The following is a 15,463-nucleotide window of genomic DNA, read 5'->3' on the forward strand; positions in this document are numbered from 1 at the left end:
CCGCACGGCACTAACCAGCACCATTACATCCCCAAATTCCCCCCTGGGCACCACGGGGGCTTCACCTGGCAAGCCACCCGGGGCCAGTCCCTTCCCCCAGAACAGGAACAGGGCACGGCCAGGGCAGGCTCTGGCCCCATGCTGTGCCTGCAGCGGACACGGTGGCCTGGCACAGGGCCGTGGGACAGGGCATGTTGGGCCAGGAGCACTCTGAGAAGACTCAGATGTCCCCAGCCCCGTCCATCTCTTTGCCTTGATGCAGCATTCCAGGAGAACAACTGTTTGGGCCACTATCCCAAGCAGCCCAAGACCCCTGCAAGCCCAGACATCAGGAGCTTCCCTTGGGCTTCACTGTCCCTGCAGGGTGTCTGAGTCCTTCCTGCTGCTCTGGGGAGGTGAGTGGCAGCCCTGCAGCACACCACACACCCCCTTACCACCCTCCCCTCCTTCTTCCCAAGCTAGGCCTTTCTCCATGCTGGAACAAGAGGAATTTTCCACCTGGCAAAGCCAGTACGGAGAGCCCAGCATGGGGCTGTCAGCACCAAGGCAGGTGGGGGCTGGTTACAGCATCCTGGCAGGGCTGGTACACACGTTCCTGCAACCAAGGCCACAAAGACACCCCTCACCCATCCTGCTCACCCCCACCCATCCTGCTGGGATGCAAGGATGGAGGGATGCAGGGATGGAGGGATGCAAGGATGGAATGGTCCATAGACCTGCTCACAGTGAAAGGGGAGTTTAATTCATCCAGAAACCATCCAATCTGTGGTTATATAACAAAAGCTAGGCTTGCAGTGGCCACAGCCTCCTGCCTGCTTCCAGCACGGCCCTTCCAGCCCCCCGCTTTTCCCGGCTCTGCCGGTGAGGTAATCCTGGCTGAGCCTGGTTACCGTGATGGAGGGTGGAGTAGGAGTGAGCGGTTGCCTAGGCTCCCCCTCTGCGGCGGTGCCGGGAATCGCTGCCGGGAGCTGAAGCTGGGCACATTTGGGCTGGAAAGGCGATGAGGGGCTGCTTTGATTGGGAACTGTGACATGTAACCGGGGCTGAATCCTTCAGGAGGCTTTCGGAGTCTGGGCTCCCTGCCTGGTCACAGTCCCTTCCAGATGCCTGGCAGGACATGGAGTGATGGTGGGCAAGGGGTGGGCAGCCGTGGAGCAGCACTGTGGGAAGGAAAACCTTCCTGCTTGTGGGTCATTACTCTTGGTATTACCCATATCCCACAAGGCCATGATTCCCCACCTACCCGTTCCGTGCCCGGTTTGGCTGCAGTATTTACCCTGCCTCAGAGTCCACTCATAGCTGTGTCCCCACTCCAGGTGAGCCCTGGCCACTCCCTGGCACATGCCCAGCTGCTGTTTGTGCTGGAATAATGGCACTTTGTTTCCTCGAAGTCAGCAGCACAGGCTGTGCTGGCAGGCAGAGGCAGCTGAGGGGGATGCAGGCACCCACCTCCCACGCACACGGCAGCAGCACCCCGGCCTCTCCCTCTGCTCTGCACAGCATCCCAGCTATGCCAGACAGGCCTCTCCCTCTGCTCTGCACAGCATCCCAGCTCTGCCAGACAGTGGCCGGGAAGGAGCCTGGATTTCCTCTTCAAGGGCTCCTGCAAACCCTTCTGCAGCTGGGTAGAATGCAGAGCCCAGCACAGATTCCTGCTGCTCAGGAATTGGCTTTGAATTGCAAGTGCCGGGTGATTTGTATTGGACAGGGAGGGGCAACAAGCAAGGATCCCACTGCATCACTTGCAGGTGACTTTTAAAGATGAACTTGAGACCTCAGGTAATAACACTTGCATCCCTTGCCCTCCCTTGCCGTCCCCTTACAGGGACCAGGATCACTGTAAGCCATGAAGGGTTCTGTGTGTTCACGGCAGCCCCCACACTCCTGTTTTCCTCAAGGGCTGTGGAGGGGAAGAGTTGCACAACAGCTCTCATATGATTGGAACACAAACTTGCCAGCTCCACGTACACTTATATAATTCTGCACTGCCTGCTTGCCAAAACGTTGAAAAACAGCAGCAGGATCAATTGCTCTACTTTTAGGTATACAAATATTATTGTACTCCCACCAGCCCTCTCTGGGTGCAAAGTAATAGGGCATGTGAGGTGCTGTGAGGACCCTGAACCCACAGCTCCTGGCACAACACCGTCAGCATGTCCTGCAGGGATTGGCACTGTCCATGAGCAGGATGGCCAGGCATTGGGATATCTCTTGGGCATGTCTCTATTTCCCAATATCCTGACAGCCCTCCCTTCCTGGAAAATCTCATTAAAAGGCTGTAGAGAAGACCCCCCGATGCACACACCAACATCACTTGCAGAACGTCTCGCTCCTCCAACTACATCTGCTCCCTTATGGGAGAAGCCCCCAAACCAGTGCTGCCTGCCACCAGCAGGGAAGGGTGCTCCGCCGGGCAGGAGCAAACCCTGCTGCTGCCTCTTGCAAGGAACACAGTGATCCATGCTAAATTCAAAAACACCAGAGAGGGGCTGCTCTTTTGGCAGCTGCTTCCCCGTGGAGCACAACACGTGGAGGAGCCGAAGCCGTCGGGGCGGTGGGTGGCTCTGGGACCCGCTCCGCTCCGCCGCCCGCAGCGCCGGGGTGTCCGCAGGGCTGCTTGCGCAACCCGCCCTCCGCAAAGCCGGGGCTGGCTGGGGCCCAGGCCCCTCCTGCGGCCGCAGGAAGGAGCAGCCAGCGCCTGCCAACAGCTGTGCTTCCTGGAAATGAAGAAGACAGAAGGTCGGGAGAGTTGAGGGGTAGCGGAGGGGGGCCTGGGGGATGCTGCGGGAAGGATTGAGGCACTGCAGGTTGCAAGGCGAGCCGCACACAGCCCAGCCTGCTCTGCAGTTCTGCTTTGGGAAAACGAGCTCTTTGCTTTCACGCAGCAGCACCCTGTTCTTCGTTAAGCTCTGCTCGTGTCCTGACCTGATGAGCCACTTGCCAGCCTACGCACTCTGCCTGCTGGCATGGCCCCTTCACAGCTCTCTTCCCCCAGGGCAGCTCTGCAGGCTGTGGTAACAGCCTGGTCAAGGGAATGCTGCTTTTACTGCCATCAGCCTGGTAGCCAGGCTCCCTACCACACCTTGCCTGTGGTTAAAAACCTGGGTGTGGGCAGAAGGCATTTGCAGGATGAGGGAAGAGAAGGGGGTCGGGGGTAAGGTGCTTGGCAATGAGAGCACAGGGTGCCCCATGATATGCAGCACCGTGTCTGGGCTCCCCACGCTGTCCTTCCAGCTGCAGGGCTGCCAGGGTGAAGGAGACACTCCTGGGTTCACGTCTCCAACCAAGCCAGTGCTGCCTTGCCCAGCCCCACCCTTCTCATGTCCTTCCGCTGTTTAATGTGTCCGCCTGGGAAGAGCTACAAAGTGAGGGGTTGCCTGGGGAGCAGCAGCAGATCCTGGCCCTGTAGGCTGGAGGAGCTCCTCTCTTTCAAAGAGAAACTGAAAAGACTCCACAGGGCCAACAAGGCCTGTCCCAGCTTGGCAGTGGAGACATTGCTGTGGTGCAAACCCAAGAAAGAGAAGAGGACAGAACCCATCACCCCATCTGGAGCTGGCAGCCTGGCATGGCAGGCACCAGCCTCCATCGTGTGAGGCTGCTGCCAACATCACCCTTTGCTGCCCACACAGTTTGTGGGGCAGAGGGGATGGGGACTGTGTCCCTGTTTTCATCTCTTGCCTGAGGGGGAGCCCCGGGCAGGCGGGTGGGTGCAGCAGGCCCTGGTGGGCAGGTGAGGAGTGCTGGGACAGGGATCCCCACTGAAGGAACAGGGTGCTCAGCATGGTGTGGGCTGTCTCCAGGCACCCCCACCGGAGTCCTCTCTGCTCTCATCCAGGTGGTGAGTTTCAGGCTTCGAGCAAAGGCCAGCGAGAGGCAGCTGGGAGAGGCCCCTTAGCAAGCCCTCATTTCCATACAATTGAGGGAAGGTGGCTTTGCCCGGGCACTCCCAGCCAGGGACATAAGCCATTCATTGTCCCCTCTGCCCTGCTCTGCGTGACTCCAAGGCTGGGGCACCACTGCAGCTGGCCACATGGCAGCACAGGACCCATGCCAAGGATAGATTCCTGCATGGGATGGACAGACAGCAGCCCCCAGTCCTGCTACGGCATCACCATAGAAGAAGATTAAAACTAGTTTAATTAGTGTCCAGTTACACAAATTGAGCCCATCACCATTAGACACAGGGAAGGTACAGCTGGTGGGACACACACAGCACCCGCTGTCCCTGGGGCAGTGAGTGGCACAGGGTCCCTCTGCCCCTGCACACTGAGAGCCACTGTGTCCCCACAGGCTCAGGGTAGCAGAACGTGCCCTGTGCCTCGCTAGGGCTGAGGCACTTTGCAGCCCAGGGGCCATGGGGTGAACCACTCTCCCTTGGGCAGGGATCACAATGACATCAGGCTGCTGCCCTTTGGGGATGTTACTGCCCAGCCACAAGGAAATATTTTGTTCTTGCTCCATAAAAGACATCTGTGTGTCCCTCCTCACTGGCAGGGACCCAGCTTGGGGGAAGAAGTCTAGCAGCTATGCAAGAGGCAACAGCACAGGATTGGGGACAGCACAGGGACAAAGATGCTCTCTCCTCAAGGTTCAGAATCTCTCCCCTGAGTCTCCTTGCTTCTGCCCTGCCCAAGGCCAGGGAGGCCACCTACCAAACCATCCTGGCAGGTCCATAGACCCCCACTCAGCCCCCACCTCAGTCTCCAGTGCCTTGCCATCAAAGCAGAGCTCAATTCACTGGAGAAACCAGTGCCAGCTGCAGGAATGCATTTCATCTCTGGCCAGCTGACGCGTGGCAATTCCCAGCAGCCACCCCAGTTTTGGGCTAGAAGTGACCTATTTACATAAGGCAAGCTCTCCACAAGCCTGGAGCTGATGCAGCATCTCACCGGGGCAGCTGTGGGGAAGAAGCAGGAGTGGGTGCCCAGGGCCAGGGCCCAGCCAGGCTGGACCATTTGCTGTCTCTCACCAGCCCCTGCAAAGCCTCCTGTGCAAGGTTAGGCCTAGCATGTTGCAGCCAACCCTGGGTGATGGTCTTGCTAGGGCTGGGCTGGCAGGAAAAGGTGGGTCCTCTTGGAGCATCAGGAAGCGGACAGGGAGGAGACCAGACACAGGGGAGCCTTGAGGAACAGAGACGTGCACTCAGCATTGTCCTCCATGGAGCAGAGGCTGCAGCAACCCCAGAGCGCGGTGTCCCTGCCAGGGCACAGGCTGTCCCAGCTCCTGTCCCCCCACCCGGCTGCAGGGCTGCTCTGAGGAGGTGCCTCTGGCTCAGGGTTCCCCAGGACAGCTCAGGGAGCCAGCCCAGCTGCCCTTCCCAGTGCTCCTGCTGGCACAGCCAGCACCAGTGGGAAGCTGACTGCCCAAGGACCAGAGCTGTGGGGAGCCGTGTTCAGAGCACACAGAGCAAGGGCAGGATTCATCCCTGGAAGGTAAACGCTTTCTGCAGAGGCAGAAACACCAGTTCCCATGGCATAGATCTCCAGTCTGCTGGAGGTTTTGTCTCACAAGGGCATGTAGACCAGGCTGCTTCATCACCACCCTGCTGCCAGCCCTGGCCCGGAGGGTCATCTCCAGAGCTTCTGCCTCCAAGGTCAGCCTGGTGTCACAGCAACAGAAGAAAAACAGGAACAAAAAAGCCCTTGCGTCTCTTCCCCAGCCCAAATGCTGCTCTCCCGTGTTATTCCATCACTCTGTCCTTCACCATGGTCCGACAGCAGGGTGAGCACACACCCCCTCCCCAGCCCCACACCCTGTTCATCCCAGTCCTGTCCTCTGAGCAGCCCAGGCACAGGGCTGAGGGGCAGCACGGCCGTTTGCAGGGACCGTGGGAACCCTGTTCCCACCCCAGCACGTCCCAGGCTGGCAGTTACACAACTGCTTTCCACAAACACAAGGAATTGCTCAGAGGGATTTGTGCAGAACGGCATAGAAGGAAAACAAACCTGCTCTTGAACTTTGCAAGATAGTATGTCATTCAGAGGGACTTGCATCTGGGTCACCCACTCTTCAACCTTTGAGGACATGGTGCAAGCAAGGGATTTTTCCTCCTGACATTTTGCTCTTATATCCTTTAAAGCAACTAATGAAAAAAGTCTCCTCTGTCACCACTCCCCCACTCCCACTGCTGCAGCCCAGGAAGCTCCCAGCCACCTTGTTGTTGCTTTGCAGCACTGGCACAGCCTCTCTTAATCCTCAGACAATATTGGCAAAAGGATTTTAGCAGCACAGGCCAGAGCCCGCAGGGGCAGGTCCCCCCACCTTCCTACAGCAGCACCAGTTCCACCTGGGGTTATTATTATATATGGACCCCCAAGTGCTCCAGGTCCGGCTGCTGACACCACACTGCTCTGAGACCAGGTCTAGACCAAGCTCACCCTGCTGGCAGTGTTTCTGCAAGGGCAACTCCCTGCCTGTACCCCTGGGCCCTGTCTGCAGGCAGCAAAACAAAGAAGACTTGTTCTGGAGGCAGCTTGCATCAGAGCAAATGCGATTGTTCTCATCGGATTTTATGAATTCCCTCCAGAGTTCCTACGTAACACAAGTACATTAGGGGGACTTTATCCCTGCTAATTTCAGACCACAAAGTCAAACCGTGTATCAGATGAATCAGATGAATCTGCACAGGCAGGCTTATTCATAAGCAGCAGCAGTGATAGGCGACCTGCAGCGCCTGCCAAGAGGCTCGTCATTAGCTCGTTAGCAGAGGGCATCGCATCCTAAACGGGGGAACTGAAAAGGAAACATCATCCTGCAGCCATGGCCCCTCTCCCTGTGCCGGGCACATCTCGGGAACAGAAGGCAGGAGTGCTGCTGATCAATGCCCAAAGCATTTTGTAGTTGGGAGTGCCAAGAATAAATGGCTCCATCCTTCCCTTCCCCAAGGCTTTTTGCAGCCACTGCCAGGAGAAGCTCGAGGGGTGCCCAGAGGGCCCTGTCAGCTGCACCCAGCACTGGACACTCCCCCAGCAGCAACAAAGGGCCTGTTCAGGCTGGACAAGCCCATCTCCAGGGAAAATAGCCCATGGGCTGGCATAAAATAGTGAGGTGACTGCAAGATAAAAAACTACCTATTTAACACGGACATCGGTTTGCACCTGAACACTGTGGAACAAAAAAAAAAAAACAAACCAAAACAAAAAACCAAAAAAACCACACCACAGAAAACCAAAACCAAAAGCCACCACACTCATGTTGTATAAGCAAAGGTAAAAAAACCTCTTCAAAAGGTACAAAGGAGCACAGAAGAGCCATCAGAGACTTTGATCAGGAAAACTTGATAGCAACTGCTGGGGAATATGAAACTGAAGCTGCAGGGCTACAGGTAATTGATGAGGGTGACCTTCCACCAGCAGATCTGCAGCCTTCCTGTCACATCCCACCTCTCCTCAGCAGGTCTGCAGACTAAGTAGGGGCCAGGGAGATGATTCACCTGACTCTTCTGCACAAACTGACTCACTTATCCTGGGCATCTGTAACAAGAACATCCCCACACTTACCTCAGTACTTCCACACTGTTTTCTCCTGCACTATCATGATGACATAAAAGCTTCATAAGGGGAGAAGTCATTTATCTAAAAATAAATAAATATCTGTTCCTCTTAAAAGAGACAGTGGTTTAGAGTTACTCTGTTATTTCTCTTACTCACTGCCCTCTCACTTTCTGATGCTTCCCAAGTAAGATTTTAAGCTGCTTAGGATACCTTTCAGGCCCTGCAGCTCTGCCCCAGTTGCTGCCACTGCAGCTAATCCTGGACAAATTTTACATGTTTGGCCTTAGTGTGGGTTAAAGACAGTCTATAGCTCTCTAGAAATAGGATACACAGCATAAGATCTAGTTACAAGACCATGAAACAAGAAATAGGTTGTTGGAGAATTTAAGTGCAAGTTCTCACTTATCATCAGTCATCATTCTGGCTAGAAAGGACCTCCAGAGGCCTGTTACAACCATTTCATCCTTCTGAGCAATATTTACCCCACCGCAGCCTCTCCTGAAAGGGCAGGTGCTCCAAAAAACAGCCCTCTGCTGGACTTTCTCATCACTCTTGATGGGAGGCCCACATGCTTACCCACAAAGTAGGTAAGCCTGGCTGTTCACACGCTGCTTTTGCATTACACCAGAGATCTGAGCTCCATCTCCTCCTCAGTCACCAGTAACAACAGAAGCATCACTTACAACGACCAAAAAGAATTTTATTGGAACATATACACACAGGGATAACAGAGGTATCTGAGTAATCAAATATGGAATGTTTAAGAAAGTTAAAATAAATAAGGATACCAAGTTTTGCCAGTGCTAGGTCCAGCACCAATATAAGTAAATGCCCTCTGAACAAGTCTGACTCTGACAGGACCATCCCTGCAGAGCCTGTAAAGATTCCTACCACCAGAAAGTGGCCAATAATTTTGGAATACAAAGAGTCACAATAGTGCTTTCTACTGATGTGCATTCACACTGTTTATTCACTGCTTTCGTCTCTTATTTCTTTAATAATATCTATTAAATTCTGAAGTCCAAAAACATAGCCCGTGTCTTGGCCCTCATGCACCACACTATCTTCTCCATAGTACTTGCAGGTTGTGTGGGCAAAGTCTATCATACGGACATCGACAGTACTGGCAGTTGGTTTGTAGGCATAGGCTCCTGCTGACTCATCTGAAGACTCCTCTGAAAGGTCCTCTAGGTCCTCTGGGTCCGAGTCAACAGCAACTTCCTGCCTTTCCTTTCCATCATAAATGATCAGCAAGGAGCTTGAATAGAAGCGGTAAGACTCCTGTTTCTCTAGGACAGACTTGAGTTCAGTCAGTTTTTTAATAACAGACTCAAAGAGTTCCCTGCGCAGGTATTTGCCGTTATGAAAGAACTGGTAAAGTGCTTCTTTAAATCCTTGGACTGAGAGTTTTCTTCCGTGGTATTTATTCATGAACATCAGCTGGCCAGTGCCTGCCTGGTAGACCTGCATATACAAACACAAGAGAAAAGGAATAGTTAAAGTTGCTGGTGATACTGACTCAAAGCCTTGAGGGGACAAAAAAAAATTAAAAAAAAAAAGAAAAAACATGTTACAGAAAGTTTTTACAAGATGACATATTACTTGCTAAAATTGCTCTTCCACTATTACACAAACTGCTATCAACAGAACTTGGAACTTGGAGGAAGTGGAAAATTCCTTCAGTTCAGATTTGAGTTTTTCCAGCAGGAATGTAAGAATGAGGACTTTAAATGAGATTAGGAAAGCTGTGGCCCACATCTCCAAAGTCAAGCTACAACCTGTACCACAGCCACTAATTCAGCTCATTACTTGCCTCTGCCCTAGGATGTACCAGGTGACTGCCAGCATGCTGAGATCTGAGTGACAGCAAACACTTCTACACAAAACTAAGCTGTGCCCCATAATCATCTGCATTTAAATAAGTCCAAAGTGCTCCTGCAGGAAGATGTCTTCCCATAAGAGAGTGGTCTATATACCCCATAGCTCAACAATGCCTAAATATCTGGGTCAAGGATTGCAGGTGCTTCCAGAGTTCCTCTTTGTTTTCCAGCACGGGTCAATACTGGCAAGTGAACAATGAGCAGGCTCAAATCCCAGCACACTGTGGTCATAAATGCAGCTCCCACACTTTCATTTCTGCCTCTTGTTTTTCTCCCAGATTAAACAGTGGGCATGTGAACCACACATGCCAACAGTCATGCTACGGAACAAGTCCTAGCAAACACTGCTAGCATTCCTGGAATCTACTGGATGGGAGGAGAGAGGCTTCAGAAAAGCCTCAAACACAAACATGTTGTTTTTGATTTCTCATTCGCATGTCAAAGTAAACAAAAAAATTCAGGTGAAAGTTCATGTAACTGTCCCCTCATCTGGCCACGAGCCTTATCACATTGACCAAGCACTTCTCACCTGCACTTTGTAACAAATCAACTTCAAGCAGTGAAAAATCTGTGGCTTTTCAAAGTCTACGAGACAGAACCGATTGCTTCTTACTATTCAAGCAAACTTCCACATCCTCCATTCAATTCCTTTAAACTGTTCCCTACGTTATCCTGAAACGTTAATAGTATCACTAATTTTGCTGTGGCTTTAAATTGCTGATACTGTGCAGGAGACTGTGTGCTCAGACCACTCACTGATGCAGAGCATAAGGCTGCAGGTTGCCCCTGCAGATGCTGCCACCTTCAACTCATCAGGGATACTCAAAAGCCTCACTCCCCTCTGTGAAGGAAACGGAGCAGGGCACCTCAAGGGCAGCAACTCATGGGATTAGTACATAAGGCAAAAACCCCACTAACAGAAACGGGTGCAAGCCTGTTGCCCCCACACATGGCCAGTTTTCCCCTCACCTGCATGCCACAAACTCGCACCCCAATCACAGCCGATGTGCTCTGCTGGCACTTGCGGATCTGATTTGCCTTCTTCTCCTCCGACGCGTCGTCCCCGTGCTGCCGCGTTCCCATCTTGAGGTCCAGCACGCACGGCACTTCGTATCGGGAGGTCAGGTTTTCCAGCAAAATGAATTCTGATTAGTTAAGGAACAATCCTCACAACGAGGGATACAGGTTTTAAAAACCTTATCGCAGATTTTAGTGCCCCAGTCTTAACTTCAAGCATAGCCAAAACATGCCCAGTATATAGTAGCCTATCAAAATTTGCAGTTACATAAACTTAGATATCCACTACACCAGTTCCAGTTTTACTGGTCTCTGGAGAAGATTAGTGAATTTCCACTTTAAGTGAAAAACAAAAGTAATCAGGGCTATACAGAAACATAACCTGGCAGCTGACTTTGAATTATGAAGTGTTTCGCGTCCAGCAAGAGAATTTGTCTTTTGTGGGAAGTGAAGATTTTGTGTACTTCTGTTACCATTCGAAACTAGTGAAGCATTTTCACACCACCTCTAAAATACAGAAGTAAAAAAACCACTTCAAAACATCAGTACTGATGCTGTTCCAAAGATATCACACATTTCTTAGGCAACTGAATAATCATTTACAGTGAAATGGTGAGAGTATCAGCCAGAAAATGCTTTCTGTTGAACAGTTTATTAGTCATAGATGTTTTAGTAATCCATTCACTGGAAGTCCTCACACATGAGAAATTTTTTTACCTAAGTATACAGATACTTTTGCAGGATGTATCAGTGGCATCCAAGCATACATACAGCAAGATCCTTTTTCCATAGAGTGCTCAGGGTGGAGATGTTTGCCTACAGTCCCACAGCACAAAACCAGTGTGCTTCAGCTTTCATGGATTCGGTCACTGTTTTTCTTTCTCATGCTCCAGTCCTACATGACGGTTTATATTCAATCTTTTTTTTTTTTTAACCAAAAAGGTTCACTAAAAAGAGGGTTCTAGTAGCAGAAAACTCCAGGTATTGGAACATCCTCTATATTTAAGAAACTACTAAAAAGGGAAAGAGGATACTAGTTTTTAAGATCATGTAAACAGTAATAAAAAGTGACAGAACTCTTCTTTGAAAGTTCTTGATAGAAAACTATTTTTGTGGAAAACTTCAAACACGGTATGCTGTAAAACCTGTCCACTAACTAACCCACAAGTTGTAGATTTTAATTCAGTTATCTGAGTTTCCCAGACTAGCTACTTTATCACATGCTGGAAAAGCCCATTTCTAGAAAGCCCTGGCAATCCCTTCAAAGCAGCCAAATAAATCACAGCTTCAGAGAGTCTCTCAGGACCACAGTTAAGCCTGCTCTGTACTTTTATCTGGCGTGTTCAAGAAATAAAAGGCAGAGCCCCACTCATTCCATTGTTATGAGGTATTTTCAGGAAAGGATACTGTATTGGTTTCGGTGTTTTGCGTTTTCCTTCATCCGCTGTAACTGTTGCTGGTGACATTTCATGCTCCAAGGATTATGGTGTTTAAACTGAGAACTGACATTTCCTTTTTTCTCTACAGTATAATACAAGACTTCAGATTTCTTCAGCCACTCAAATTCTTCCTCCAGTTTGTGACTAGAAAAACAGAACAAAGCAGCAAATTACAGGTTAAGTAGAAAAATAAGCTTTTGAAAGAGGTTGTCAGTGGATTTAACTTTACAAGTTGTTTTGCTCACCTTCACTAACAGCTAGCAAAAGCTTTATTTTGCTACCTGTACAAATGGACAAGATGCCCATCAGTAACATCTCAACCTTTATAAAGCTACTTCCATACTAATAAAAATTAGCATGTAGCCAAATGTTACAAAACGTAATAATTCTACTTATATATCCTTTACCTGTGTGAATTACTTCTGTGAAGTAATGCAAAAGGTAGTGATGTGCTTTAAGGTTTATCCTTTGCTAAGGTCACTGTTTCTAGCACAACAATCACAGCTCACAGTGGGCACAATTAACAGAAATGTCACTAACAGGGCTGAAGCAGGATTCCTACAAAGGTATCCCATACATAGTAACACTGAGATATGCTTGGGATTGATTGGGTTTTTCTACAGCTATTCTGCCTTTGCACGTGGGTGGAAGCTTTTTTTTGTGGGCTCTCATTTTTTCTCCTTTCTGAAGCTTCAAAACAACACTGAGAAATCTGTTTCAACTGACCACTGTAGAAAAAAAATGAAAACACTGAACATGCTACTGGACTGAGAACATTCAATTTCACTATTGAACCTGTCCCCACTGAAGAGGTCAGGAGAAACAAAAGAAACAAGAGTAGAAAAGAAAATGAAAGTGAAAGAGTTCTGGAGAACTCTCTGAAAGTCTGAAGACCAGAATTGGGCAGCAAAAAATATTTTGCTTCAAGGCTCTGCATTCCAGTTCCCTCTGTCAAACTTACCTTTTCATTTTCTCCTCTTTCCTGTGCTGCCGGACCCATTCCTTAGATATCTTCTCATTTTCTAATAACATTGTTTTTTTGTTAGTCCATCTCAAGAGCTTACTTTTGGGTTCACAGTCAGAGTTATCTAAGTTCTCTAAGTTATCGTGGTCCCCATTTAGTGGATATGCTATTAGACATAAGTTTCCATCTTCGTCCTCTTCAAAGCTCACCGACACCACACCTGAAGAGAGAAAGGACCTGGACAGTTATGAATTGCTCAAGTGACAAGCAAGCCTTTTAGAACACATTATTTTACACTAAGAATACAGCAACTTTATTTTTTTTCTCTTACCCTGGTCCTTAGTTTCTATCTTGCCACAGGCCAAACCTCATCTGCCAACCTAACAAATATCAAAAGAGCTAGACAAAAATGACACCTCACAAAAGACAATTTATCATATTGACAAAACAATGATACAGAAGGTCATTTTCTTTCTCTGAGGCAGTCAAGTAAGAATCAAATAATAACAGGACACAATTTCAATTAAGAAAATTTTTTATTAATTAAAAAAAACTGACTGGTCTGATTCTAGGTGAGATGTAAAACATTTGTTAACATCTTGCAGTGAAAAGTGACCTGCACAAAAAAAAAAAACTTACACCAAAACCTTTTAAGTTTTGCATGACAGCAAAGCAAAAAGCACTTAACCAAACAATAACTGGTTACTAGATCCCCAGGGGAAAGGAAAGATGTGCAAGTAGAGCAAAACAAGGAAAATGTCACATTACAACAGAAACTAATCCAAAAGCTTCCACTTAGAATCACCATGCTTAATTATACATTTTCTTCTCTTTTTTGGAATATACTTTATTGATACTGGTTATGCGGCAATCTTGTGAAATAAGTAACAAAAATGCAATACAAAACAAATCTGTTTGTGGTACAGAAACAAGGTGAACCTCGAAAGCATTTGTTTTCCTCGTGCTCCCCTCAGGAGTCTCCAGAGCACTGCATTGTGCTTTAAGGGTCCTAGTGGAGCGCTCTGACGGATGCACTGAGTGCTACATGAGCAAATTTCGGGGGTTAATGGAGAAGCAGCATCCATTGTCTGGACTGGGTTTTATTTTGTTTTTCAGTCCTCTCTTTATTCTCAGATCAATCAGTCTGCACAGTTCTTGCAGCTCATCACTAACTATGGGAGAGGTCTCAGTGAGAGACTGGAACTTCTGAGCTGGGCAGGCAAGTCCCAGACCTACAGTGGCTGGAACAGGGAATGCAGAAGCTCTGACAGTCCTGCTGTCACAAAGGAAAGGACAATGGGGAAAAAGCAGGAGAGGGGGAGGGAGGGGGAACCAGCTAGCAAATGGTTTTGGCTTTACACTAAAAAAAAAAATAACAGCGAGGGACGAAGTGAGACCCCTAAATCCCTCCCCACACTTCCCAGAAAGCCACATACACTAGTACAATTGTTCTATTACATTTTGAGAAGTATCATTCAAAGACCATATTTTCTTGCAGTCCAACAGAACTTGTAATTAGACATGTCAAAAAGTCTCTGTAAGTGAGCAGGGAGCATTAGGTCTGAAACATCTCTGAAGTCTTCCACCACTTTGACAAACAGTATGCAAAACTTCATCATCATTATAGTTGTTAAAATCAATGTGCTTTAAAAAGCAACTCCATTTAAAAAAGTGCTTTAGACATATTATTTATTAATCACCAGGCAGCAGTTGATGAAGTAGGAAAGAGAAAGAGTGTTCCTGTTAACTAGTGCAATTCTTAGGAGAACTGGAATTTCCACTCCTACATAACTTCTGACTCAGCCTCATCACGGCTACTTGATCCTTGCCTACCTAAATGCCATAAATTTTCATTTCCTTAGTGGCAGAAACAACACTCCAAGCATTCAACAAGACACCTTACTGACATGTATTTATTCAATCAAAACGAAAGTCAGAGGAGAAATCCAAAACCGAGAGAGACCACAACTAAGCTTGCACAAAACACTGCTATACAATCTTATCTTGTAAACAAACATTAAACAAGTGGCCAAAAAAAATAATTTAGAAATCCACACAAAAAAAGCAGCAGATAGTTACTGAAAACATTCTCAAGCTGTTAGCTACTTACCTGTGCCTAAGGGAGATACATGGGCTATCACCAGCAGAGTTGCTCTACTCTAATGCTGTTAGTCAGCATAAACACCAACTTGGCAAGCATTTCCACCCTGCATCTCCACAGCCTGCCTCAGACAACATCAAAATACATGAAAAGAAACCCCTAAAATCTCCTCCATACAGAAGAGATTTCAGAGAGAACAGAGAGCACAGCATGCTTGCATTCACAGCAACAAAAAGCCCAACCCCATTCAAAGGTTTGGTGACTTACCCTCATACTGTGGAGTGAATTTACGCATTTCTGTTGGGAGAGTCTCATAGAACTGGTGTTCCCTCTGAATAAGGGGTTTACAGATGGTCTTGTCATTAAACCGGAGGACACAGGAGTGTCCTCCAACCTGGTGGACAAAAGGCTCCAGCAGGACTCCCTTGGAATAGTGCTCCACTTCCATAGCTCCAAACGCTGGGCTCATCCTTGTAGCACATTAGACAGAAGGCGGCGACAGCAGTGAAGGCAGTTGGGAGCCTGACGCCTCCGAGCCCGTTGGTTGCGCTTGTTGCGACTGCCGAGTC

At 48.8% G+C, this 15,463-nt stretch overlaps 1 protein-coding gene across 1 annotated transcript; it reads right to left on the reverse strand.

Annotated features, from left to right (window-relative positions):
- Positions 1-8,172: 8,172 nt before the first annotated feature.
- On the reverse strand, positions 8,173-15,422 carry IP6K2 (inositol hexakisphosphate kinase 2). Its single transcript, XM_008925302.3, has 5 exons — positions 15,162-15,422; positions 12,791-13,013; positions 11,798-11,973; positions 10,343-10,518; positions 8,173-8,957 (listed from the first exon to the last, which is right to left on the reverse strand). Exons 1-5 carry the CDS (start codon positions 15,361-15,363, stop codon positions 8,460-8,462), a joined length of 1,275 nt encoding a protein of 424 aa, XP_008923550.1. The 5' UTR covers positions 15,364-15,422; the 3' UTR covers positions 8,173-8,459.
- Positions 15,423-15,463: the final 41 nt, after the last annotated feature.

This window comes from Manacus vitellinus, unplaced genomic scaffold (genome assembly GCF_001715985.3).
Source record: "Manacus vitellinus isolate BGI_N305 unplaced genomic scaffold, ASM171598v3 scaffold_14_pilon, whole genome shotgun sequence".
Taxonomy (NCBI): domain Eukaryota; kingdom Metazoa; phylum Chordata; class Aves; order Passeriformes; family Pipridae; genus Manacus; species Manacus vitellinus.